The 25,333-nt window shown below is 44.1% G+C and overlaps 1 protein-coding gene across 1 annotated transcript; it reads left to right on the top strand.

The window, feature by feature from the left end:
- Window positions 1-1,641: 1,641 nt before the first annotated feature.
- kcng4a (potassium voltage-gated channel, subfamily G, member 4a) lies at window positions 1,642-24,107 on the top strand. Its single transcript, XM_070896865.1, has 2 exons — window positions 1,642-2,394; window positions 23,307-24,107. Exons 1-2 carry the CDS (start codon window positions 1,642-1,644, stop codon window positions 24,105-24,107), a joined length of 1,554 nt encoding a protein of 517 aa, XP_070752966.1.
- The last annotated feature ends 1,226 nt before the right edge of the window (window positions 24,108-25,333 follow it).

The raw sequence follows: 25,333 nt of genomic DNA, 5'->3' as shown, positions 1-25,333 counted from the left end.
TCTTCCGAGCTGTAACCATTCTCTGGTTCTGTGATGCTCTGAAAGTTTAGGCAGTGACTTAGTTACACACTGTATCCGGTCAATCCCGCTTCCTTTCACTCGAACTACAAGCCCAGCCTGTGTGTGTGGTTTCAGTGTGAGCAGTGTCTCTCCTCCCTGTCCGAGTGCGAGGCGCTCATTCACTCTCCATCCTCCTCCTCTCGCTGGGACACCCCGCCAGCGCACAAGAACACCGAGCGTCGATGGAGCCCCACGGAACACCGCAGTCACTGTGAAGGCTGCCCCTGTGGGGAGACTGCATTGGATCGCTTGGCTGTCTTTTGCGAGGATTGCGGAGAAGCAAAAAGGGGTCTCGAATTTGAGGACAATTTGAGAGAAAGGATTTTTTCGCGTGAACTCTGATTATGGGATGCTGAGGTGCTTTTTGTGTTTACTGGAAGCTGCAAGCGGACGCGCTGTGCATTTTCACAGCGAGTTAACTACTTTCAAAGTGATGGTAAGTTAGGTGTTTGGAAGTGAATCTTTCCCCTGCTCGGCTGCGCTTTCCGAGAGCCCGAAGGGTCTCATTTATTCTCACATCATTCCCTTTACTGTTGATTCATGATTGCAATGGCGTTATATTACTGGCTGCTCTTGGATGTCGCCAATCAGCCAAAGGTTTCTGTCCAGCCTGTCCTCGTATTGACCAGTATATTTGCCCTGATATCCCATCGGGTAGGCGGGGGTTAAATATATGGCACCGACATGAGGGTGGTGGGGGGATGAGGGGCTGCCTATGATGATGGTGAGGGGGGGGGGGGGCGGGGAGCTGGACAATTGCTTATTTGGTCTCAGTGTGTGAACCGTGTTAATTGGGAGTTGTTCAATGTGTTTTTTTTTCATTCTGACCTGAAAGGCATGTTTTAAAAAGGGAGCGGGGTCCAAATCTGCTCAATTTAAAATGCATTAAAAGCGTCTACTGCCTCAAATAATCTAAATCCCACTTTAATTTGCATCTCAGGATTTAGAGAGATCGGGTAAGGGGCAATTCGGGCCGTGCAGGCGCGAGTATGATGACTGGCTGTATGTCAGAGGTGTATTATACCGCACACATAGTTAGATGGAATATTGTTCCCTGCTAAACAGCTACTTCGTTAGAAAACACTCAGGGAGCCGCGGAATAGGACAGTAGGCTACAGTAAAAACACATTCCTGGTGGGAGTGAAAAGTTGGGACCGTGACTGCTGTTGTTGGGAACCCACTATAGTCAGGAGAATTATTACTTATATCAACATAGAAACATAGAAAATAGGCGCAGGAGCAGGCCATTCAACAAAAGTAAAATTCAGCGGATGCAGGAAAACTGATTTTTTTTTAAATCACAGAAAATGTTGGAAATACTCAGCAGAACAGCGTCTGTGGAAAGAGAAACAGAGTTAACGTTTGAGGTGGACGATCTTTGGTGAGTATATAAACGTATGCTATAGGACAGTGTGTGTGTGTGTGTGTGTGTTCTCCCACCCCCTACTTACATGCTTCATGTTACTAAGTGCCGGCCCCTTTTGACTCTGACTATTGATTTTAAATCTGCACAGACGTCTCCATGTAACCCTCTTTGTGCGCAGATGACTTTGCCGCTGTCTGTGACACACTGACTTCACCATGCCCATCGTTTCTCGAAGCAGCGACAACGATTACAGCAACTTGAGCGACACGTCGGACAGTGCGTCGATTTTGTTTGCCCCTGTAGCTCAGGCCGATGCCCCTCCGGTCAAAGGAGCCTTCTACCGGCGGTCCAGGCGGATCCAGCGCCCAGCGCAACTCCGACCAATTGACCAGAAGCAGCACATCATGGTCAACGTGGGAGGCACCAAGTACCTGGTGCCCTGGCGCACTTTGGAGGACTTCCCGCTGACAAGACTCGGGAGGCTGAAGTTCTGCAGCAGCTACGAAGAGATCGTGCAGATCTGCGACGACTACGACGAGTCCTCCAACGAGTTTTTCTTCGATCGCAATCCGTGCGCTTTTCGAATGATCATCACCTTCATCTCTGCCGGGAAACTCCGGCTTTTGAGAGAAATGTGCGCTATGTCGTTCCAGGAAGAGCTGGTCTACTGGGGGGTCGAGGAGGGCTACCTGGAGCGGTGCTGCCGCAGGAAGCTGGTTTGCAAAGTTCGTGAGGTGGCCGACATCAAAAGAGGAGAGGAGCTTGAGATAAATAAAGAGACGGTGGATGAGCTGGTGGAGAGCACCAAATTGGGATACTGCATGGACAAACTCCGAGACATGGTGGAAAATCCTCAGTCGGGACTTCCTGGGAAAGTGTTCGCCTGTTTGTCCATTTTATTTGTTACCATAACAGTAGTTAGCGTTTGCATTAGTACAATGCCAGATTTAAGGACAGAAGAAGACATGGTAAGTCTCCTTATTTCAATGTATGAAATATGCACTGACATATTTCAAAGTCCCACTCTTTACAAACTACAGTTGTCATGTGACAGTTCTTAAAAATGTTGAAAGTGTATTAATTTATCTCATCTGGTTCATTTATATTAGTATCTTCCTTTGCTACTAAATAGGTTCCAGTGTAATTTAGTCAATTAATTCATTTTAAATTCCATGATTTCTATTAAGAATGGTATCAACAGATAATGAAGTTGAATGCCAATAAAAGTACATTTGGTCGGTTTAAACTATGTTGCAGGCAAAGATTTTATTATTTATTGAAAATAAGATTGACAACTGATTAATTTAATAAGAAACGTTACCCTCTGAGTCAGAAGGTTGTGGTGTCAAGACCCACTCCAGAGACTTGAGCACAAAAATCTAGTCTAACACTCCAGTGCAGTGCTGAGGGAGTGCTGCAGTGTCAGAGATGCTGTCTTTCAGATGAGACGTTAAACTAATGAGACGTCTGCTCTTTCAGGTGGATGTAAAAGATCCCATGGCACTATTTTTCAAAGAAGAACAGGGGTGTTCTGCCATGTTTCTTGGCCACTATTTCTCCTTTAACCAACGTCACTAAAACAGATTATCTGGTCATTATCACATTACTGTTTGTGGGAACTTGCTGAGCACAAATTGGCTGCCGCGTTTCTTACATTACAACTGTGACTACACTTCAAAATTATTTCATTGGCCGTCAAGCGCTTTGGGACGTCGGGTCGTTGAGAAAGGCACTATATAAATGCAAGTCTTTCTTTAACTGTGGTTAAAAACTACCATGTCATATACAATCTAAATACCATAATGAAATGAAGAATTCTAATCTGATATACTAATTAATTTAATAAGAAACGTTACTCTCTGAATCTGAAGGTTGTGGGTTCAAGTGCCACTCCAGAGACTTGAGCATATAATCCAGGTGGACATTTCAGTGCAGTACCGAGTGAGTGCTGCACTATAACAGAGATCCCATCTTATCTGCTCTTATCTGGTCATCTATCTCATTGTTGTTTGTAGGGTCATGTTCCACTTTTCTCTGCATTACAACAGTGACTGCACTTCAGAAGTACTTCAATGGCTGTGAAGCACTTTTAGATGTCTTGTGGTCATGAAATATTGCACACGTGTTCTTACTTTCCTTCTTTCTATTTCAAAGTTTGCAGAAGCTTTAACTGAATAGAATTAGTAGAGAGGGAAAACTCTGTACATAGAGGTAATTATAATCAATTATAATAAACATGAACCCTTTAATGTGAAGAGGCAAAATTAAAAGATTTTGATGGTTCAAAATAGTTATAAAAGGAAATATGCAGGCAGAACTGAACCCCAGCCTTGCTGTACCAGCTTCCCATTAAACATTCCATATATTGCTAAAGCAAGATGAATATAAGGTTGAGTCAGATTAATGCTTTTGCTACACTTTTCTAACAATGAGTCTGCCTTCTGAATTTTGGACTGCAGATGGACTTCAGAATTTTTTCAGTTCTATGCTCATGCTATTATAAAATGTGCACCCCTGAATAAATTTGTTTTGCTAGTTCTCATTTATCTATCTTTTGTCAGATTAGTGTTAATCACATTAAAGTTGGAGGGAGATTTATCAATAGTCAAATCTGCACTGGGAGTTTGGCTGAGATTGGCCAAATTGATTTACCTTGGGACCATGAACACCGGTCAGAGATAGAACACTTTAATCCCATCTGCCTATGACAGGTTTGAACCCAGCTCTGAGGGGCAAAGCCGTCTACTTGTTCAGTCAGGAATAATGCTAGTTAACCTGAATACATGAGAAAATTGTTGGGTCTTCACTCATTTACAGGTGCCCTCCTTCAGATAAGGGAGCATAAATCTGACAGACCCGCCCCTGCCCCATGCAAATCGCACAGATAAAGTGAATTGATTTCAGTAAACAATGCCAAAGAGATGTTTGACTATCTTCTTCAGGTAGTCTCACACTACTGCAGCTATGCTAAAGTGTACTGGTTTTGGCAATTATAATACTCAGTTTGACGTGACTACCTTGTGGTGCAAAGATCCTCTTAAAATTTGTTCATCTTTATTTGCACACAAAGTCTTGAAAAGGTTTAAACCTCATGACACAATCAAAAAGCTTTCGTAATGGTGAAATCATACTGCAGATGTGGATTTAACACCCATCCTCCCTTCTATTTTTGTACCAGAAAGCACAGAGTTTTAATTAATTAAGGAAAGCAGTTTTGATCACTAGTCTCTAACTTCTGATGACCCTTTTAAAGTTAAAAAATGCACTGACGAGCACATTGGCACTTTTATAACATTAAAAATTTTAGCATTAAACCTTAAGACACTTTCACCCTTAACTGCACATGGTGCATTGGGAAAGAACACAAACAGCAATGAATCCCAACAGGTATCAGGCTTGACTCAGTGTATCACTTTTGCCTCTGTCATCATCATCATAGGCAGTCCTTCAAAATCGAGGAAGACTTGCTTCCACTCTAAAAAATGAGTTCTTAGGTGACTGAACACTCCCATACGGGAATTACAGTCTCTGTAACGGGTGGGACAGACAGTCGTTGAAGGAAAGGGTGGGTGGGCAGACTGGTTTGCCGCACGTTCCTTCCATTGTCTGCGCTTGCTTTCTGCATGCTCTCGGCAATGAGACTCGAGGTGCTCAGCGCCCTCCTGGATGCTCTTCCTCCACTTAGGGCAACCTTTGGCCAGGGACTCCCAGGTGTCGGTGGGGATGTTGCATTTTATCAAGGAGGCTTTGAGGGTGTCCTTGAAATGTTTCATCTGCTCACCTGGGGTTCGCTTGCCTTGTAGGAGGGTTGTGGGTTCAATCCATGCACATAAATCTAAGATGGTACTTCAATGCAGTGCTGAGAAATTGCTGCACTGTTGGAGGTATTGCCTTTTGGCTGAGATGTTAAACCAAGGTCTCATCTCCTATCTCAGGTGGAAAAGATCTCATGGCATTATTTGAAGAAGGGTAGGGTAGGTGCCCTGATCAACATGCATCTCTCAACCAACACTGCTGAAAGATTACATGGTCATTTATTTCATTGCTGTTTGTGGAACCATGCTGTGTGCAAATTGGCTGCTGCATTTCAATTACTACAGTGGCTATACTTTAAAATTACTTAATTGACGGTGAAGCACATTCGGACATCCTGAGGTCATGAAAGGCAACATATAAATACAAGTTCTCTTTTTTTAACAATCCCTGTCATCAGCCACCCACGGAAATGCTTATATCACCTCAGAGCTAACCACCTGCATATAGCTACAGAACAGTGTCTGCATCTACCCAGGGAAATAGGCTCTCAGTTGTGCCATCTCCGGTGATCTGCGTGGATGAGTACTAGAGAATTCTGCCTTTCCTTTTTGGCCTTCTTGATGACATTGGTCACCATGACAACCAACATTACAATGAGTTCCATCCCAAAACCAGAGTACTCATTAAACAGTGTTCTGGAGTCTTAAACAACAATTCTGCTGCCCAGATCATTTGGGGATATATTACTGTATTTCCTATTGACGATGTGCAAGATTGGTCTTTTTCTACCATAGAATCATAGAATTATAGAAATTTACAGCATGGAAGGCGGCCATTTCGGCACATCGTGTCTGCACCGGATGACAAAGAGCTATCCAGCCTAATCCCACTTTCCAGCTCTTGGTCCGTAGTCCTGTGGGCTACGACAGGACTACGGACCAAATACTTTTTAGATGTGGTGAGGGTTTTTGCCTCTACCAGCATTTCAGGCAGTGAGTTCAAGACACCAACTTGAATATTTCCTGCTGCCAATCCAGCATTGCGCCCACAAGCTCTTTACTTTGCTGCCATTTCGGTGTCCAAACATCCGATAAGGCCGCTGGCCTCCTAAAAGCGGCGGTCCATCACACTGACCCAAATCACACTGACCCCTCTTGGGTGCCAGGCTGCTGGCCCGGCCGAAACCCTCCCTGCTGGCCCAGTGTTTGCCACTAAAGTAGCTGCAGAGTTCGCAGTGTCCCTCCCTTTTAACTGAAGGGAAGGGACGTTGTGACCCACCGGCGCGATGATGTCATCAGCGTGGCGCTGATGACTGACAGCCTCGAATACTCTGCTCCGCCTCCAATGCCGCCCTGCTACTGACGGCCACTCGTCCCCATCCCCACTTCCACCCCCATGATGAGGCCACTTCAACCCTGCTGGAAAAACCCTCCCCGAACTGCTGAATTTCGACGGTGAGACCGCCCAAGTGCATGGGGCAGCCAGAGCACATCAAAAATGTAGGTGCGCCTCATTTCCACAGGTGGGCAATTTCAGTTCCGTTAAGTCCTCATAGCTGCTTCAGCTGCAGTCACTTTCTCATTATTTACACTTAAGAAGTGCCAGACAGCCTATCTACTGATTGTTTTTTTTTTTCTCCTACCAGTAATGGCCAGATGAGCACATCCAGGGGCTGGCAAAGGCCACAGGACAGAACAGTCTTGTTAATCACCACTGGGTTTTACTGTCATCAGCACCATCGATGCCCATAGTATCTCAGACAAGGAACCAAGTCCTTGAAGTCAAATTGTGGTGCTTTTTGTTGTATGCACTTACCTTATTGGTGAGAGCAGGTGACTAATCTTTCTTAGGCCTCTGGTAATGCTGGTGTCTAATCCGATGCCAGGATAGTGGGCCTATAGTCACTTGCTCTCTCAATGTCCCTCCTCGACAAAGGGAAGCTGATAGCCTCTGTTCAGCATTCTTTTTCTAAAATATAGAATGGGAACCCATCATGTGAAAAACTGCCAATGTAAATCCACATTCTATCATCCTCTGGCAGAGCTCACTGGAGCTTAAAGATGCTCTGTTAATGCACTGCCTGGTGCATTTTGAAGTTAAAGCTACATGGCCTCAAAATAACGTTCTTCCCCATTTTGTAAGTCATCGTCTCTTTAGGTCCCTGCGACAAACCAAGCACCCCACCCACCCACCTTCAACCACCACCTGCCCCATCTTTGACAGAGACTGTAGATTCTGCATTGGTTTCATCAGTCACCTTAGGACTCATATTAGTGTGGAAGCAAGTCATTCTCTACTCTGGGGGACTGCCTAAGAAGAGAAGAAGGTCCCTGTATCCTGTACCATGCACCACCTTCAACTGAGAGGGAAGGTCGGGGACCCACGCATAGGTTTCTGACAGTGTTGCTATTCAGGCAGGTTCTAGGAGAGTTACCAGAATACTGCAGAGACCAGTGCTTTGATTGTTTTGTCTGTTTCTGCAAAGAAGCACCTGGCTTGTTTTCTTAAACAGATGAATAACTTTGCAAATGACAAAGCAAATAATGTAGGGCTTTTTGACTAAGATCGATGGGCCGTATCCCATATTTGCAACAGGATTTTTCATTTAATGCGACTGCTTGGAATTTTTGACATTTTATAAAAATAAGCATGCTTTCAAACTGTCCTGGTAACTAGAAAGGACATGGTAGGAACATTTTAAAGTGTGATGGCATTATTATTTCAAATAATAAGTTATAAAGTTACTTCCAGGATGTAAGGAAAAGCCTGGCAGAGAAAACATTTCATTTCTGAAATATTCACAAGGCAACTCGGACTTGCGTACTTATAGGCATTGTTTCACATTGTTCTTCTCTGAGAATTTTTAGGAACATAAAAAGGCCCAGACACCTGTGCATTTACATTGAACAGCCTCAACTATGCCTCTTTGCTCCATATCCTTCAGTTCCTTCTCCTTTCAAAAATGCTTTTAATTGTCTCACTGACCGACATTGGCTTCCAGTCTGGCAAAGCTTTGATTTTAAAATTCCGATCCTTGTTTTCAAATCCCTCCATGGCCTTGCACCTCCCTATCGCTGTAATGTCCTGAGCCCTACAACCCTTCGAGATCTTTGCACTCCTCCAATTCTGGCCTCTTGCACATTCCCAATTTTCATTGCTGCACCGTTTGCGGTCGTGCCTTCAGCTGCCCAGTTCAGTTCCTAAGCTCTGGAATTCGCTCCTTAAAACCTACCTCTTTGACCAAGCTTTTGGTCACTTGTCCTTATATCTCCTTATATAATATAAAATAAAAACAGAAAATACTGGAAATGCTCAGTGGGTCAGGTGACATCTGTGGAGAGAGAAACAGGGTTAACGTTTCAGGTCGATGACCTTTCGTCAGAACTGAAAAAATTAGAGGGGGAGCAGTTTTTAAATAAGTGTAGGGGCAGGGAAAGGGGGGAGGTAAAGAAAGAACAAAAGGAAAGGTCTATGATAGGGTGGAAGGCAGGAGAGATTAAATGACAAAAGGGATGGAATGTACAAAGCAAATGGAAATGGTAATGGGACAAATAAACAAACAAAAGATGAATCTAGAAGAGATGTAAATAGAAATGGCAGAATCATCAACAGCTGCCATGTGAAGAATAGGGGCGGGGTTATGGTCTGAAATGGTTGAACTTGATGTTGTGTCCAGAAGGCCCTGTTCCTCAAGCTTACGTTGAGCATCATTGGAACCGTGTAAGAGGCCAAGAACCGAGAGGTCAGAGTGGGATTGGAGCGGAGAATCAATGACAGGTGACTGGAAGCCCGGGGTCATGCTTACGGACTGAATGCGGGTGTTCCACAAAGCGATCACCAAATCTGCGTTTGGTCCTCCCAATGTAAAGGGGTCCACATCGTGAGCAGCGAATACAGTATACTAAATTGCATGAAGTACAAGTAAATCACTGTTTCACCTGGAAGGAGTGCTTGGGGCCCTGGACAGTGGGAAGGGAGGAAGTAAAAGGGCAGGTGTTGTGTCTCCTGCACTTGCACGGGAAGGTGCTGTGGGAAGGGGAGGGGATGCTGGAGGTGATTGCAGAGTGGACCAGGGTGTCACGGAGGGAGCGGTCCCTTCAGAATGCTGAAAGGGGAGGGGAAGATATGTTTGGTGATGGGATCATGCTGGTGGTGGAGGATGATCCGTTGAATGTGGAGGCTGGAGAGATGAAATTTACACCTCTTCTAGACTTACCTTTTTGTTTCTTTACGTGTCCCTTTATATCTCCTTTTGCTTTGTACTATCATACCTTTTGTCATTTAATTATTCCTGCCTTCCACCATATCACACACCTTCCCTTTTGTTCTTTCCTTTCAGCTCCCCCCCAATTCCCTGCACTTGCTTAAAATCTGTTACATCTCTAACTTTTTTCAGTTCTGATGAAAGGTCATGACCTGAAACATTAACTCTGTTTCTCTCTCCACAGTTACTGTCTGATCTGCTGAGTAATTGTAGCGTTTTATGTTTCTATTTCAGATTCATAGTATCTGCAGTATTTTGCCCCTTGATCTCCTTATGTGGCTCGATGTCAAAATCTGTTTGATAATCTCTCCTATGAAGCGCCTTGGGACATTTTACGATATTAGAGACGTTATATAAATGCAAATTGTTGTTATATCCACTTCAATAGCCTTCTCTAATAAGTTAATCTACATCTCTATTACTATTCAGGTGCAAACTTCCCAACTGACTTACTCCTAGCCTCTTAATAATGAACTCATGCCTCCTGGTATTTGCCTGGATTGATTTTGTCAGTCTCCTTCATACTCCTATCATAGAATCATAGAAATTTACAGCACAGAAGGAGGCCATTTCGGCCCATCATGTCCGCGTCAGCTGACCAAGAGCTATCCAGGCTGGAGCCTTGAAAAGTTCCGTTGGGTTACCTCTAAAGTCTCTTCCAAAGTGAGCAAGACCTTCACCTTCCTTCACACCTTATATTCCTGATGGCCAGAATCATCCGTATTGATTTTGTGCAGTAAAATGCCAGTGAGCAATGCTGAATTGAAATGTTTCCACTGGATACAGTAAAGGTTCTTCAATATGAGTCATGGCATTGATGATCCTTTGCACATAAATTTTACATGGCTTAAAAGTAACTATTCTACACGTAGAAACATCAAAGCTAGAATATTGCTATGAAAAAGTAATGTTTCGATTTTTGGCTTACAGAAGACAGCACTGTGCTGTTGCTCAACTTTTTCAATTCACTTTTTCTGCTTAATGGAAGTCATATAAGTTACTAATAACCTTGCATTTATCTTAATATGTACTAACTTGTTTTATTTATTATATGGAAAAGGCCTACATTTCACCTGTATAAAATATTTATGAATTATGCTTGGGGCAAGATTCTGACTGTAGCTATGTGATTTTAAAAACAATGGCCTGGATTTTGTGATTGGCGGCATGCCTACGGAGTACACCGCCGGCATCCGAATAGAATGCGCACTCAGGGAGTTAGATATGGCCATTACGGCCAAAGGGATCAAGGGGTATGGAGAGAAAGCAGGAAAGGGGTACTGAGGTTGAATGATCAGTCATGATCGTATTGAATGGCGGTGCAGGCTCGAAGGGCCGAATGGCCTGCACCTGCACCTAATTTCTATGTTTCTCTGTTTTTATATTTACCTGATGGGAACCCTCCTTTGCGAACTTGTTGTTTGATGCTGCGTACTTGAGGGCAGCGTAATGGCCCATGGACCCCAGGATGCGGAGACGTACCTGGGATCACGTGGCCCCGTGTTCCAACTAGGAAACAGAAGCAACATGTATTTGGAGAATTGATCTTTGAAGCTTTCTCAGACAAAGTATAAAAGGAAATAAAAAGAGGAAAAGAATAAATGAATCCAAGGAAAAGAGGCAATAGCTTCCAGTAGTTTAATGGCACTCAGGAGAATCAGGGTGAAATGTAGTTACATTAACATTTGCTGCATTTTCCATTTCTTTTAAAGAAACACAAATTTAACAACATCACTAGGGGCCCGAACGAGGACCGCCGAATGACCTGGCAGTAATTCGGCAGGAAGATTCCTCAAAAGATCTGCCAGTACCGCCCGGCAGCAAAAAAAGACTTATGCCATGAATCTGGGCAGCAGCGGGCAGTAGCTCCCAATCTCAGCGGCAAATGCGATCCTCGCATTATTTTTAGCTGTTCCATCCCGAGGATTGAGTCAGGCCCAGGGAGGGGGGAAACAGCTAAAAATAAAAATTTACACATAAAAAAAACCATTGGAACACCTTCAGGGGACCCCATCCACATAAATCGCTGGAAAAAAAAGAAAAGAAGTTCACTAACCTTCTTTTTCAGGTCTTCTTATTTATTGTTGGGGTTAGACCTGCCTCCACACAGCGGTCCTTCCCCCTGCTGCCGCTGACTCCGACCCGTACCAAAATGGCAGCTCGGCGGGTGGGAGGACACTTACGCGCCTTGCGCACTCACGGCCGCCAGTGGGCAATTCCCAGCGGCCCTCCCCTCCCGCCCGCTGGAGGCCCAGTGGAAAATGGCACCGAGGGGAGACTGCCCAAAAGACTTGGCGGTAGCCAGCGGCAGTAGGCAGTAAGGCCACCAATTTCGGGACCTATAAGTCATTAGATGATTCTCTGTATATGCCGGTCAATTTGTGCTATTATTCCACAATTTCTATGGGTGCAGTCCCGAATGAGACACTCCGGTTCTACAACTTTATACATTGCTGGATGCCATCTAATTGAAAAAAAAGCATTTAAAAAAATTCCAATACAGTAATAAAGCATCAGATGACGATTCGGGTATCTGCTTAGGCTGTGGAAACAGATCCTGCACTTGTTTCCACCAGCTGTAAAATGTGCGTAAGTTGCTGGGCAGTTGGTGGCAATTAGCCCAACTCTGTGCCAGCGATTGGGCTTTCAATGTTGGCGCGGCGTCAGTGCGGATGATCTGTCAAGTCGAAATTTGACAGATCGCTAGTTCAGGAATTAGTACACGCGCCAGAGCATGCAGAAACCCCAAACTTGCTGTCCATTTCAAAGGTGTAATGACGGCGTACTCTCAGAGTAAGCTGTCATACACACCGCACATTCTGGACCATTCTTTATGACCAATGACTGAATTAAAGGAATCTCTGCAAAGCTAAAACGATATAGAATAGTTTAATTGTTGTCACAGTACGTACTTGGAAAGCCTGTTCCCTTCGAGTTGATTGCAGAGCAAATCAACTTGAAGATCATCTTGCAGCATATGACATGCTAAACTGAAGGCTAAGGCAGAAACACAGAATATACAGAGCACAGAAGCTGCCTTCCCTTGAGCGTGGCAGAAAAACGGAAAATAGAGCACATATAATGAATGAGTTTTCTCATTTTACAGTTGAACTAAACTACACAACAAAGGAACAAGGTCATTTGATCCATTGAGGTCTGTATTAGCCATGGCAGCTCTTGATTTTTTTTAATCCAAATTCCATATCTGGTCTTCATATTCTTCAATAACCTGGTTTCCCAAGAAAGTATCTATCTCACTTTTAAGCACATCAATTGATTCTGCATCTACGTCCTTTTGGGGCAGCACATTTTCACAATCCCTTTGTTTGAAGAATTATTATGGATTCAGTTTAAACCTGCTTATTTAAAATGTTAAGATACAGGGTATATACCTGAGGCTTTCTCACACAAAGCATTGAAGAGCTTTTGTTGCTTCACAATAAAACAAACTTGAATGAGGTGTCTGTTGGGGTAAGATGTTTCACTACCCTGAACTGATGAAACTTCAATGTTTGAATTTCAAGTGAGAAGTTCTTCACCTTTATTTCTGAATAATAAATTCAATGAACAGTGCAGGACACATCTTTGAGCCTACAACACAAAAACACACCTGAGACACCGATGCCTCTTTCAAGGTGCCCCAAATTCCTAGACGTTAGGTATATTCTCTAATTTTTCTTTATGGTTCTGTCAGTATATTCCACTTTCAGTTTGTATGAATAAACAGCACTTTAAATAATCCAGAAAATGTGATTAATCTCTTCAGATTTGTCATTCGCAGCAATATTCGCAGCCTTTTAGAAAGCAACTAATATGTCACGTTGACATTGTGCCAAAACATACTCTTGATAGATCTGTCGTACAATACGGCTGACAAGTTTAATTATTAAGCACCCTGCACTGCCTGCGTAATCTAAGTAAAATAACATTTACATTTAGGAGTCATTTAAACTGGGAAAATAAAGTCATTTAACTTCCACATGTATCCTTTCAGGCGGTCTTCTCATTAAATGCAATGGGCCACCAAAAATTATCGTTAGGGCCCCTATTGAGTGTTTCTCTTTGCAAGTAAAGCAGTGAACACCGTAATTAACTCTACACAATGAGAATGTGACACACATCATGCCAGCACGTATTGGTCTTGTGGCAGTCTAACTGTCATTACTTCGACAGCACAAAATCCATGGTGATCTCCAGCTAGTGAAATGTGGGCCAATTTCAATTGATTTGTATCCTGTGGAAGCCTGTCATTATTGTGAAATCAAATAGCTATTCTGTTCCCCAGAAGACAAAAACGTGAACCATATTTCAGGATACACTTACTATGTGGATGTAAGCTGGACAATTGGAACTCTCTATTCAGTAAAATCAGGTTTCTAATACCCTGTATGTACAAATTGGTAGCCTCACTAATAGTTTTAATTAAAATTAAACATAATTTATTCTTGTAGAATAATTTTATTTTGTGTGTTCAAAGAACAATCATTTATCAGTTCTCAGTGGGTTTGATAAAAGGTGTTAGCTGGCACGTTAGCCTATCTTTCTCTTTTGGATGCTGACAGACTATTTGTTTTATCAGATTTCCAGTGTGTTTTTCAGATTTCAGATCTTGGTTCTTAGATTACAATTGTTAAGATTGAGGGCGGGGTGGGGGGGGGGGGGGCGGGGGCGGGCAGGATGGTGGATGGACTTTGTTGTTAAATGCTTCTTTAAATATTAATGATGCACAGCTTTGCAGACTCTACGGGCTCAAGTTTTGGCTCAAGTTGCTCCTATTTTTTTGGAGCAACTAGTTTAGTATGGAGTATCTGAGAAATTGCAATTCTCGGCATTTAGTTTGCTCCAATTCTAATGAGTTAGAATAGTTTCATTTTAGAACAGTTTTTTTTCCAAAAGGGAACGTGTCCAGCCACTTACGCCTGTTCTGCAAGTTTAGGCAGCGAAAACTTACTCCAAACTAACTTAGAATGGAGTAAGTGTAGATTTTTGTACGCTCAGTAAAACCTTGCCTACCTTTTAGGAATTAGGCGCAGGGAGCGAGAGATGGGGCGGGGGGGAGTGAAGTTAGGGGATTTTACAAGCATTAAACACTTCACTTTTACCAATAAAGAACCATCATCAATAATACATGATAAATAAATCAATAAATCAACCAATAAGTCAATCAAAAAAAAAAATGAAAAAAACAAAAAATCAATCAATAAATAAAAAATTAAAAGTTTCTACTCACCTACTGCAGCACTGGGAGCCCTCCAACAGCCTGCCGAAGAGCTGTTTGGGCGGGGCCCGCCCCTGAGTAGATGCTGGTCGGGCGGGCCCCGCCGCCGTCGAGAACTTCGGGCAGGGCCCGCCCCCAGCGGGATGCCGGGCGGGCCCGCCGTGGAAGAGGTAAGGGCAGTCAGGCCACCCGGCCCGGGATAGGGGCGATGTCCCTTCGGCCAGGGATAGGGTCATCGCCCGGAGACAGGACGTGCTGGGAGGGCCAGGAGCTACTGCGCACGCACGCAGTCTCCACTGCACACGTGCGCAGATACCGCCACTCTTTTTGGTGCAGGGATGTAGCTCCGCCCCCAGCAGCTCCTGCTGCGCCGAGCTGAAAATGGCGCAACATATATCCGAGAATCGCGAGGTAAATATTCGGCGCAATTTCTGTTCCACAAATTAGCCGGGCCTCTCTGATGTTCTAGTGGGGGTCCAAAACTTGAGCCCTACAATACCAGTCACAGATTAGTCATTAAATTAACGGAATTATGTTCAGGAAGAGGTCCTGTTCCTGATTCTCATTCTCCCCACTCCCTTTGCATAAAACTCAATTGTATTTTTCCTGTTATAAGAAATTCCGCAACCTTCCACTGGGTTTTTCTGCGGAAAATGATGCGTCGGGAAATTCCCTGAAATCTTGCGCTGGCGGTTTTGAAAATACCGCTGGAGAGCAGCGTGCAAGACTGGAAAAAACGCTTTCACCCAATATTTGGCTCAGCGGTCACCCGTGAATGGGAAAAATCTGTCGGTGCAGCCCTTAGAACAGCGGTAGGTATGAAACCCTGCAAAAAGGTAAGTTAAAGTTTTTATTTTAAAGTTCTTTTGCAGCGATTCGCTAGAAAAGGGTCTTGTGAATGTTTGGTGATTTTTTTTATTTTTGCGGAAATTTTTGTTTGTATTTCCCACCCTTCCTAGGCCCAACTCGCAGCGGTATCAGCCTTGGAGAAAAGTTGCAGAAAATTTGCGATTTGTGCCGCGAATCTTCGTGCAACTCCGATTTTTCCCGTCGGCCGCATTTTTTCCCCATTTTCCCCCGAATGTTCGGCCTTGAAATCATAGCGGAGTCATAGCAGTTTTTTTCCGCCAAAAAAAACACCATGACCCAAAACCCAATTTTTAGCCCTCTCAGAGCATGTAGAGGTAGTTATACAGTACCATGGAGATTATTCTGGAGTCTGGATGGTTACAGTCTTTATTGGGTGGTGGAAAATTAACTTTTCAGGGGTAAAAATGACATGCAGCTATTCAATATCCTTCTGAGATTAGTGTAAAATATCAATTTTGGATTATTTCAATCAATAAAACATTACATAACATATTTGCAACTGTGTAATCATAACCTTGTCATTACCTCACCTCACTAACATTGGCAGAACTTGGGAATAAAGAAGAGCTCAAGCTACAGTTAGCGTATGAATGCATGACATATTCATATAACATTCCTCTGTCTGCTATTTTAATGGAGGTTTTGTTTCATTTAATGATTATTAAGATGCCAAATGTCTCCATTAAGATATCAGAAAGAGGAATGCAATATGAAAATGTTAAGAGCTTATCCTCTAATATCTAATATCTAGACTACAATCGTTGAATTTTCAGTTTTGTCGACTGTTTTACATGCATTTTGTGAAAATTTGAATATTTAGAAAGACTTGCATTTATATAGCACCTTTCACGGTCACCAGACGTCTCAAAGCGCTTTACAGCCAATTAAGTACTTTTGAAGTGTAGTCACTGTTGTAAGGAACTTGAATTTATATAATGCTTTTCGTGACTTCTGAATTCCAAAGTGAGTCACTGCCAATGAAGTATTTCTGAAGTGTTTTCACTGTTGTAATGTAGGGAAACGCACCAGCCAATTCACACACAGCAAAGCTCCATATACTGGGCTCAATTTTGCCCAAAGGCGAATTACCAGAGTTACGCCCATTTTTCTAGGCCAGAAATAGTCCAAAAATAAATGTGCCAAGTTTCCCCGCTGTATTTTTCAAAATTGGCGCCACACAGCCTTTCCTTTAGCCTCGGGGGGGGGGAGTCTACTATCTGCGGCGAAAAAATGATGCCGCCCTTCTGCGCATGCATGAAAAAAAATGGACGTTTTTGATGTGGTTGCTATGTGCGTGCATGCGCAATGCAGCTCCCGGTCTGCAATCGGCCATTTTTAAAGAGTGAGTTGTGTGTGTGAGAACGTTGAGTGCTGTGTGAGAACTGTAGTTATCATTGGAAAAATCGAGGCTGCAATACAAGATGTAACGTGGTGCCAGGACCAAGAATTTCTTACAGGATGAAGTGGAGGCACTAGTTACTGTGATTAAGGGCAGATGGCAGGAGCTGGACTCCAGCAGAGGTCACATAAAAGTTCCACCAAAAGAAATGAAGGAACACTGGAACCAACTTGCAGAAGATTACTGTGCAATGGTGACAGCCCTGAGGTCTGGAGGACAGTGCCAAAAGAAATGGCAGGACCTTGGTCAAGTAGTTAGTGTAAGTAATATTTTCATATATTCAATGGAATTGCAATTGAAAATGTGATCAGCTGTATATGTCCCACCCAGCAGAAAGACGCCCTCTCTAAAAAGTTATGTTTTCTTATTTGCAAAGGAAAGTGGCACGCAACAAATGGGAAAGAACTCGAACAGGAGGAGGCTCAGCACATCTGCACCCACTGACACCATTGGAAGAGAGGGTCGGTGCTTTGATGGGTCCTGCCTGGAGAAAAGCAATCACCACTGCACAAGCTGGGCCAATACTCGAGGCAGAGGGTAAGTCCTGCAAATTCCACAGTCTGGCCTTCCCAAATATTAAGTACTGCGCGGGCTAGCCATGCTTCGGTTCATGGGGATGTCTCCGTCAGCTACGCTTCGGTTGATGCAATGTGCTATCATTCATCGTGGTCCTTCAAATCAGCCTGCTGCCTGCGCTGTGTGAGCCTACTCATGCCACCCACCCTGCCCCATCCGCTGCTGCTAACCATTTGTCTATTCTGTTATATTTTGCAGAACTTGAGGCCAACCCTGACGAAGAGGATGAGCCTGAAGAGAACATCTTCCTATCACACCTTCCAGACCAAGAGCATGGGGGTGAGGGTGAGGGGGAGGGGAAGGCGATGGATGAAGTCCCCATTTGTAAGGGTTACTAAATGCCTAGTCCCCCGTTACACAGTTCTTGATGTCAGGTTTTATAAGAACAAAATTACACATGCACACGGTTTTGGCTCAACCAAGATTCGTACGTTTTATTGAACATGCACACAACTACCTCCCCAGTATAAATCACTACGATCTATGTGAGACGAACAAACCCAGAATACAAACCCCTATCATAAGGTTATTTGCATCGGCACAACTCGACAAAGGTAAACTCGTTTGTGACTTGACTGTTACACATAAAGTTACCCAGACCCACACACAAAGCCCTCTGTGATTTGGCTGGAACAAAACATACAGTCCTCGGCTGTCTTCTGAGGTTGACTGCAGGCCCTTTACTCAGTTGCAGCTTGTGTCCCGAAGACTAGCTGGCTTCTCTTGATGTTTTGATTCCGTTCCTGTACTGCTCTGTGCCTTCGCAAAATGGCTCTTCTTTATTCTTATTTGGCCAGGGACACCTGGGAGTCCCTGGCCAAAGACCAGCTTAAGTGAAGGAAGTGCATCCAGGAGGGCGCTGAGCACCTCAAGTCTCGTCGCCGAGAGCATGCAGAAACCAGGCGCAGGCAGCGGAAGGAGCGTGCAGCAAACCAGACTCCCCACCCACCCTTTCCTTCAACCACTGTCTGTCCCACCTGTGACAGAGATTGTAATTCCCGTATTGGACTGTTCAGTCACCTATGAACTCATTTTTGGAGTGGAAGCAAGTCTTCCTCGATTTCGAGGGACTGCCCATGATATGATGATTCCAAAAACCAAGTTGTGATCTCGAAAAATATTTCCTGTTCCCTCCTGTGATATCCGCTCTCTTGCTGTGCAACACAATGCAAAGCCTTCGATGGTTGAGGAATGTGTGAATGTCCATCTATCTTTTCAGACAGAAAACCATTGAAGGTGTGAATGTTCCTCTTCCTCCTTTGACAGTGACCATTGTCATCATCATAGGCAGTCCCTCAGAATCGAGGAAGACTTGCTTCCACTTAACATGAGTTCTTAGGTGGCTGTACAGTCCAATACAAGAACCACAGTCTCTGTCACAGGTGGTCACAGTGACCATCAAATGTCTCTCTTTTGGTGCAATTGTCTGTGTGGATTCCCTTCCCTGGTCCAGACAGAAAACCATTGAAGGTGTGGATCTCTCTCCTCTGATGCTCTGATGATGAATGTCTCTCTTTTGATGCCATTGTCTGGTGATTTAGATCAATGGCTGATATCTTGTAACATCGTTCCTCCTGATGCCTGATGGTTTGGCTGTAACGTAAGAATTACCGTTTCCTGTCCAGCTCTTTTTGCAGGCTGTAATGCAGTTTTGAGCTTTTATATTCAGTAGTCCAATTTTTACTGTGGGGCAGGGGGAGGAACGGATCCTACACACTGTTGGAGGAGGTGCAGGTGCCGCCCATTGAGGTGCTAGCCCCTTCCCTGAGTAGTGGTTTGAGTGTTGGTGGGACGTTCCATGGTTTCCCATCGTCCGAGGCTGGGGATTCCAGTGGGATGCAGCGAGGTACGCCCAGGACCTCACCGTCTGAGGCTGCAGGTCCCATTGGGGTGCAGCGAGGCATACCCAGGGCTCTAGCGTCTGAGGCTGTGGGTCCCACTGGGATCCTGCGAGCCACACCCAGGCTGAGGAGGGAAAGGAAAGCTCAACTGCACTCTCCTGAGCTACAGGATGTAACAGATGTGGTTCAGATGATGGCAATGAATGCGGAGAGCATTGACCTTACGCGATCACTCCTGGACACCATCAGTGGGGTGAGTGATGAGGTATCAGGACTGTCGAGAGAAGTAACAATGCTCTCATGAGAAATGGGAACGCTGTCCATGAACATGAGGGAGGGAATATCTCAGTCAGCTGAAACCATGTCAGTGCACATGAGGGAGGGAATGTTTCAGGTAGCTGATGCGCTGTCAGTGAACATGAAGGAGGGAATGTCGCAGTTAGTTCAAACTCTCAGTGAACATGAGGGAGGGAATGTTGCAGGTAGTTCAAACACTCTCACTGAACATGAGGGAGGGAATGTTGCAGGTAGTTCAAACACTCTCAGTGAACATGAGGGAAGAAATGTTGCAGATAGTTGACACACTGTTGCTCATCATGAGGGAGGGCATGTCACAGATAGCTGAGATACTGTCGGTGAACATGAGGGAGGGAATGTTAGAGGTGGTTGAGACACTGTCAGGGCACATGAGGGAGGGAATTTTGGAGTTAGCTGCTGCAATAAGGGAACACGCCCAGATCCCATGCCCATTGACAGAATCAACTGCCACTCCCACTCCAATCTCCAGACCAGCCTCTGAAGAGCCTCCACATTGCCACCTGCCCCCCCCCCTCCCCCCCCCCCATCAACAGGTGCACATTACTCGAGATGTTAGAAAGAATAAGCTTGGTATCAACCTAGGAAACACTACGCCACCACCTGCGGGCAGGGATGGTGGAGTCACCAAAACCAAGCGTGGCGGGCGGTCTGGAGGAGAGGTGGGTGCAGCCTTTCTTTGCTGCTGTTGTTGTTATTATTGTTACTGTTTTAACTGTTGTTCTCAAATTAAAAGTTTTTTGTAAGTTATGTAAATTTACAAGTTTAAAAATTAGTAAGTGATCTTAAAGTTTTTAAATGATCTTAGAGTTTGTTAATGATCTTGAAGTTTGTAAGTGATCTTAAGTGAAAACTTTAAAGTTTGATACAAAAATATGTTTATTAAAGTTAAGTACAAACAAATATTTGTTAAACTTTTGTATAAAATATATTTTAAATTATAACTGAATCATTTCCATGATTTGTTCGATTATTAACACAACGTTTGAAGTAAACAAGAATCATTTCCATCATTTGTTCCATTAACACAATACAACATTACGGAACAGATCCAAACAGTAAACATCTCCATGTGGAATAGTTGTCACTGAGCCTTCAGGCAGCAAAGCGTTCACGGATGAGCTGCTGGCGCAAGGCTCGAGCAATCGTTAAAGGGGCACGATGGCCCGCCCTCCTCTGCCGTCGTGCTCCAGGTTCAGGTAGCTGCATGGCGTCTTCATTCTCGTCCTCCTCCTCCTTGTCATCTGCATCTTCCTCATCATTATCATCGGCCACTCTCACCTCATCTGCTGCTGCCTCATGATGGCTAAGTCATGCAGCATGCAGCATACAACAGTGAACTGACCGACAATCTCAGGGGACTTTATATAAAGTAGCCTCCAGAATGGTCCAGGCATCGGAAAAGCTGTTTCAAGATGCCAATGTGATGCTGTGCGTCACAATGTGCAACAAGTTGTCAGCTTCCGTCCGGGTTACGCATCGGGGTGTCATGAGCCAGGTGGCGAGGCCATACCCTTTGTCTCCCAGTAGCCAGCTCTGCCCTTCTGCCTGCTGCTGAAACATGGCAGATTAACGCTCTCACGTAGGATGAACACATCATGGGTGCTCCCAGGGTATCTCGCATCAACTGACATGATGCAATACATGTCGTCACACACAACCTGCACATTAATGGAGTGGAAGCCTTTTCTGTTCCTGTACATCTCGAATCCTCCAAAGGTGCTCGCAAGACAATGTGGGCACAATCAATTCAGCCCTGTACCTTGGGTAGGCCAGCAATCCTGGAGAAGCCCACAGCCCTGTCACGTATTGTCTAGGCGGTCATGGAGAACTTTATGCAGTCATTCCTCTGGGCATATAGTGCAGTAGTCATCGGCCGAATGCAGATATGTGTTGCATGTTGAGAAATGGCGCACACATCCCCGGTTGTAGCTTGGAAGGATCCGGATGCATAGAATGAAAGTGCAGCTGTAACCTTCACTTCAACTGACAAAACAGTCCTCCTGACACTTCTAGGTTGCAGGTCTGCTTTCACCAACTCACAGATCTCAGTTACAACTTCTTTGCGGAAATGCAGCCTTCTGATACAGTCTGCATCAATCAGGTGGCGGTATGAATGTCTGCCTCGATATACCCGACGTGGGTAAGGCCTCCTGCCCATCACCCTACGGGCTCTGAGGTTCCTGATGTGATGACGTTGAATCAATTGTCTCCTCTGCAGCACCATGACGCAAAAGGCTTCCACAAGGTATGGCATTGTCAGTAATGCTTAAATGTTACCTTTACAAGAAGCTCAAAACGGCAGACAGGCAGGACAAGGTTCTTTGTTCTCTCTCCCCACAGGTCTGTATGGACCACACCCAGGTCTGAGCAGATGCAATGATCGGGAACCCCCCGCCAGCCCCCTCTCCACCCCCCAACCCCCCGGCTTGTGATGCCTTCCGATCGCCTTCTACAACCCCCCCACCCACCCGGGCTACATTTAATGGAGAGTGCAGGCTTGTGATGCCTTCCGATTGCCTTCCAAGCCCCCCTTCCCCCCCTGCCCCCCCCCGGGGCTTCTTTTGCAGCCGGGCCCCTGTGTCCGGGCATGGGACCGATTCTGCCAGCTGATGCTCCAACCCTCCAGCCCTGTTTGCAGGCGTTCGGTGGTGGCATGTCAGTTGAAAAAATATGAAAAGTTACAGAATTCCATCAAACTTCTATTTACTGAATTATAAGGTAAAAAATTAATCTTTATTATGTTTAGTTAAGTCTTTTTGACTCCCTCTAAAACTTCGCTGAAAAACAATGGCGTCTTTCTGCGCCGATTTGTCAATGTGCTGCTTTTTCTTAACTCACCAGAAGGTTTTTCGGGAGTGGTCACATATGCTGACCTAAGAGATTTTTTGGAGGCAAACTTCCATAATTGACAAAAACTGGCGCAGACATCGGGTTATGCCCCCTATGGCGCAAAAAAAAAACCTAAAATAATCATAACTAACTCAGTTACGCTGGCGCAGATTCCTTGGGGAAATTTTGATTTTTTTTAACTTACACCAAAAAAACAGCGCAAATCACCGGGGCAAATTGAGCCAATGGTATTGAGATAAATTACTAGATAATATATTCTGGTAGTATTGGTTGAGACATAGATTTTGGCTAAGCCACTAGGAGAACTCCTCTGCTCTTCTTCAGATACTGCTATGGGTTCTTTTATATCCACCTGACATGGCAGATGGGATCTTGGTTTAACAAAAGATAGCACCTCCAGCAGTGCAGCATTTCCTCAGTAGTGCACTGAAGTGTCAACTTAGATAATGTGCTCAAGTTTCTGAATGGGGCTTGAACCCATAGTTTTCAGATTTATTGGCAGGAATGCTATCGCTGAGCCTAGGTTTTGGGGTTAGTACAATGTTTTTGGTTGTACTTTGTAATAAAACAAGTATTGCCACACATCTTTAAACACTAATAATGAAAGTCTTCATCAGTAATGTGTAAGATAAGTAAGATTTGTCACTTAATAAGTGAAAGTGAAGGAAACGTTTGAATTAATGTGTGCATGGAATTCATATTTTTTGAATTGCTGATTGAAGCTGATTAAGTAATGCATTTTTAAAATTATTAATGCAATGCAATTTTTTTCTGCATTTTGTCTACAGGATAAATGTTCCCAGAGGTGCTATAATATGTTTATAATAGAAACCATCTGTGTGGCCTGGTTCTCCTTGGAGTTTGTGCTTCGGTTTATCCAGGCACGAAGCAAATGGCAGTTTCTGAGAGGCCCTTTGAACATTATTGACATATTAGCAATTCTACCATATTATGTCTCACTTTTGGTTGACATAGGACCTGCGGACAGCAACAAACCTTCAGGAAGTAACATTTATTTGGAAAAATTAGGCCTGGTCCTCCGATTACTGCGCGCCTTGAGGATTCTGTACGTCATCCGCCTTGCTAGGCATTCCCTCGGGCTTCAGACATTGGGTCTTACAGTCCGCCGCAGCATTCGGGAGTTTGGACTCTTGCTTCTTTTCCTCTGCGTGTCTGTCACACTATTTGCACCACTGGTATACCTTGCAGAGAAGGAGATGGGGAAAGGACAAGATTTCAGCAGTATTCCCGCTTCCTACTGGTGGGCTATCATTTCCATGACAACAGTCGGATACGGTGACATGGTACCTCGGAGTATTCCCGGTCAGGTGGTAGCTCTCAGCAGCATCCTTAGTGGGATTCTAATAATGGCATTTCCTGCGACATCCATCTTCCATGCATTTTCCCATGCATATTTGGAGCTAAAACAAGAGCAAGACAGAGCACAGGCCCGTCTGAAGTGCATCCAAAAGGCAGAAATGCACACAGAGAACAAAGACTTGAGTGACACAAACAGTTTAGTTTCTGAAGACCCAGATTGTTCTAAAGAATTTAGTGATGCAGAGAAAAAATCTTTAAATTACTTGTAATTTTATTGATTGATTCACTGATGCTTCTTACTTGTGCTGAATTACATAGAATATAGGGCAAGGAAACAGGCCATTCGGCCCAATTAGTCTGTGCTGGTGTTTATACTCTACTCGAATCTCCTCTCATTGCATCTAACTCATCTCAGCCTTTCAACACATCTTTCTATTCCCTTTTCTCTCATGTAATCGTCTAGTTTCCTTTTGAAAGCACTTAAACTATTTGGCTCAACCACTCCCTGTGGTAGCGAGTTCCACATTCTAACCACTCTCTGAGTAAAGACATTTCTTCTCATTTCCCTATTGTATTTATCAGCAACTGTCTTGGCCCCTAGTTTTGTACTCTCCCACAAGTGGAAACATTGGGGGTAATTTTAATTCCCCAAAACGGGTGGGTTTGTGATGGGTGGGAAGTTAAATTGTTAATAATCTGAAACAGGAACCCAACCTGCCTTGAACCTGCCCACTTCCCGTTTTAACAGAGGTAGGACAGGGAACGGATGACCAATCCGCTCCCAGGAGGCTGGTCAGTCGGTTAAAATCTTTTAAGGAGGCTTTGTGAGACAGGATTGATAAATGATCTCGTAGTAAAGGATCCTCTAGGAATGAGTGACCATAACATGGTTGAATTTCAAATTTAGTTGGAGGGTGAGAAAGTTGATCTCAAACCACTATCCGAAGCATAAATAAAGGAGACTACAAAGGTATGAGGGCAGAGTTGGCTAAAATGGAGTGGGAAAATCGACTAAAGTACGGGACGGTTGATGAGCAGTGGCAGACATTTAAGAAGATATTTCATAACTCGCAACAAAAATACATCCCAATGAAAAGGAAAGACTGTAAGAGAAGGGATAACCATCCTTGGCTAACTATGGAAATAAAGGATGGTGTCAAATTGAAAACAAGGGCATACAAGGTGGCTAAGACTAGTGGGAAGCCAGAGGATTGGGAAACTTTTATAAGCCAGCAAAGAACGACTTAGAAAAGATAAAGAGAAGGAAGTTGGATTATGAGAGTAAACTAGCACGAAATATAAAAACAGATAGTAAGAGTTTCTACAGGTACATAAAAAGGAAAAGAGAGGCTAAAGTAAATGTTGGTCCCCTAGAGGATGATACTGGGAAATTAATAATGGAGAACAAGGAAATGGCAGAGACTTTGAACAAATATTTTGTATCAGCTTCATGGTAGAAGACACTAAAAACATCCCAATAGTGGCTAATCAAGGG

Source organism: Pristiophorus japonicus, chromosome 13 (genome assembly GCF_044704955.1).
Source record: "Pristiophorus japonicus isolate sPriJap1 chromosome 13, sPriJap1.hap1, whole genome shotgun sequence".
NCBI lineage: Eukaryota > Metazoa > Chordata > Chondrichthyes > Pristiophoridae > Pristiophorus > Pristiophorus japonicus.
Note: the sequence above shows the minus strand (reverse complement) of the source record. Positions and strands in the feature narration are given on the sequence as shown.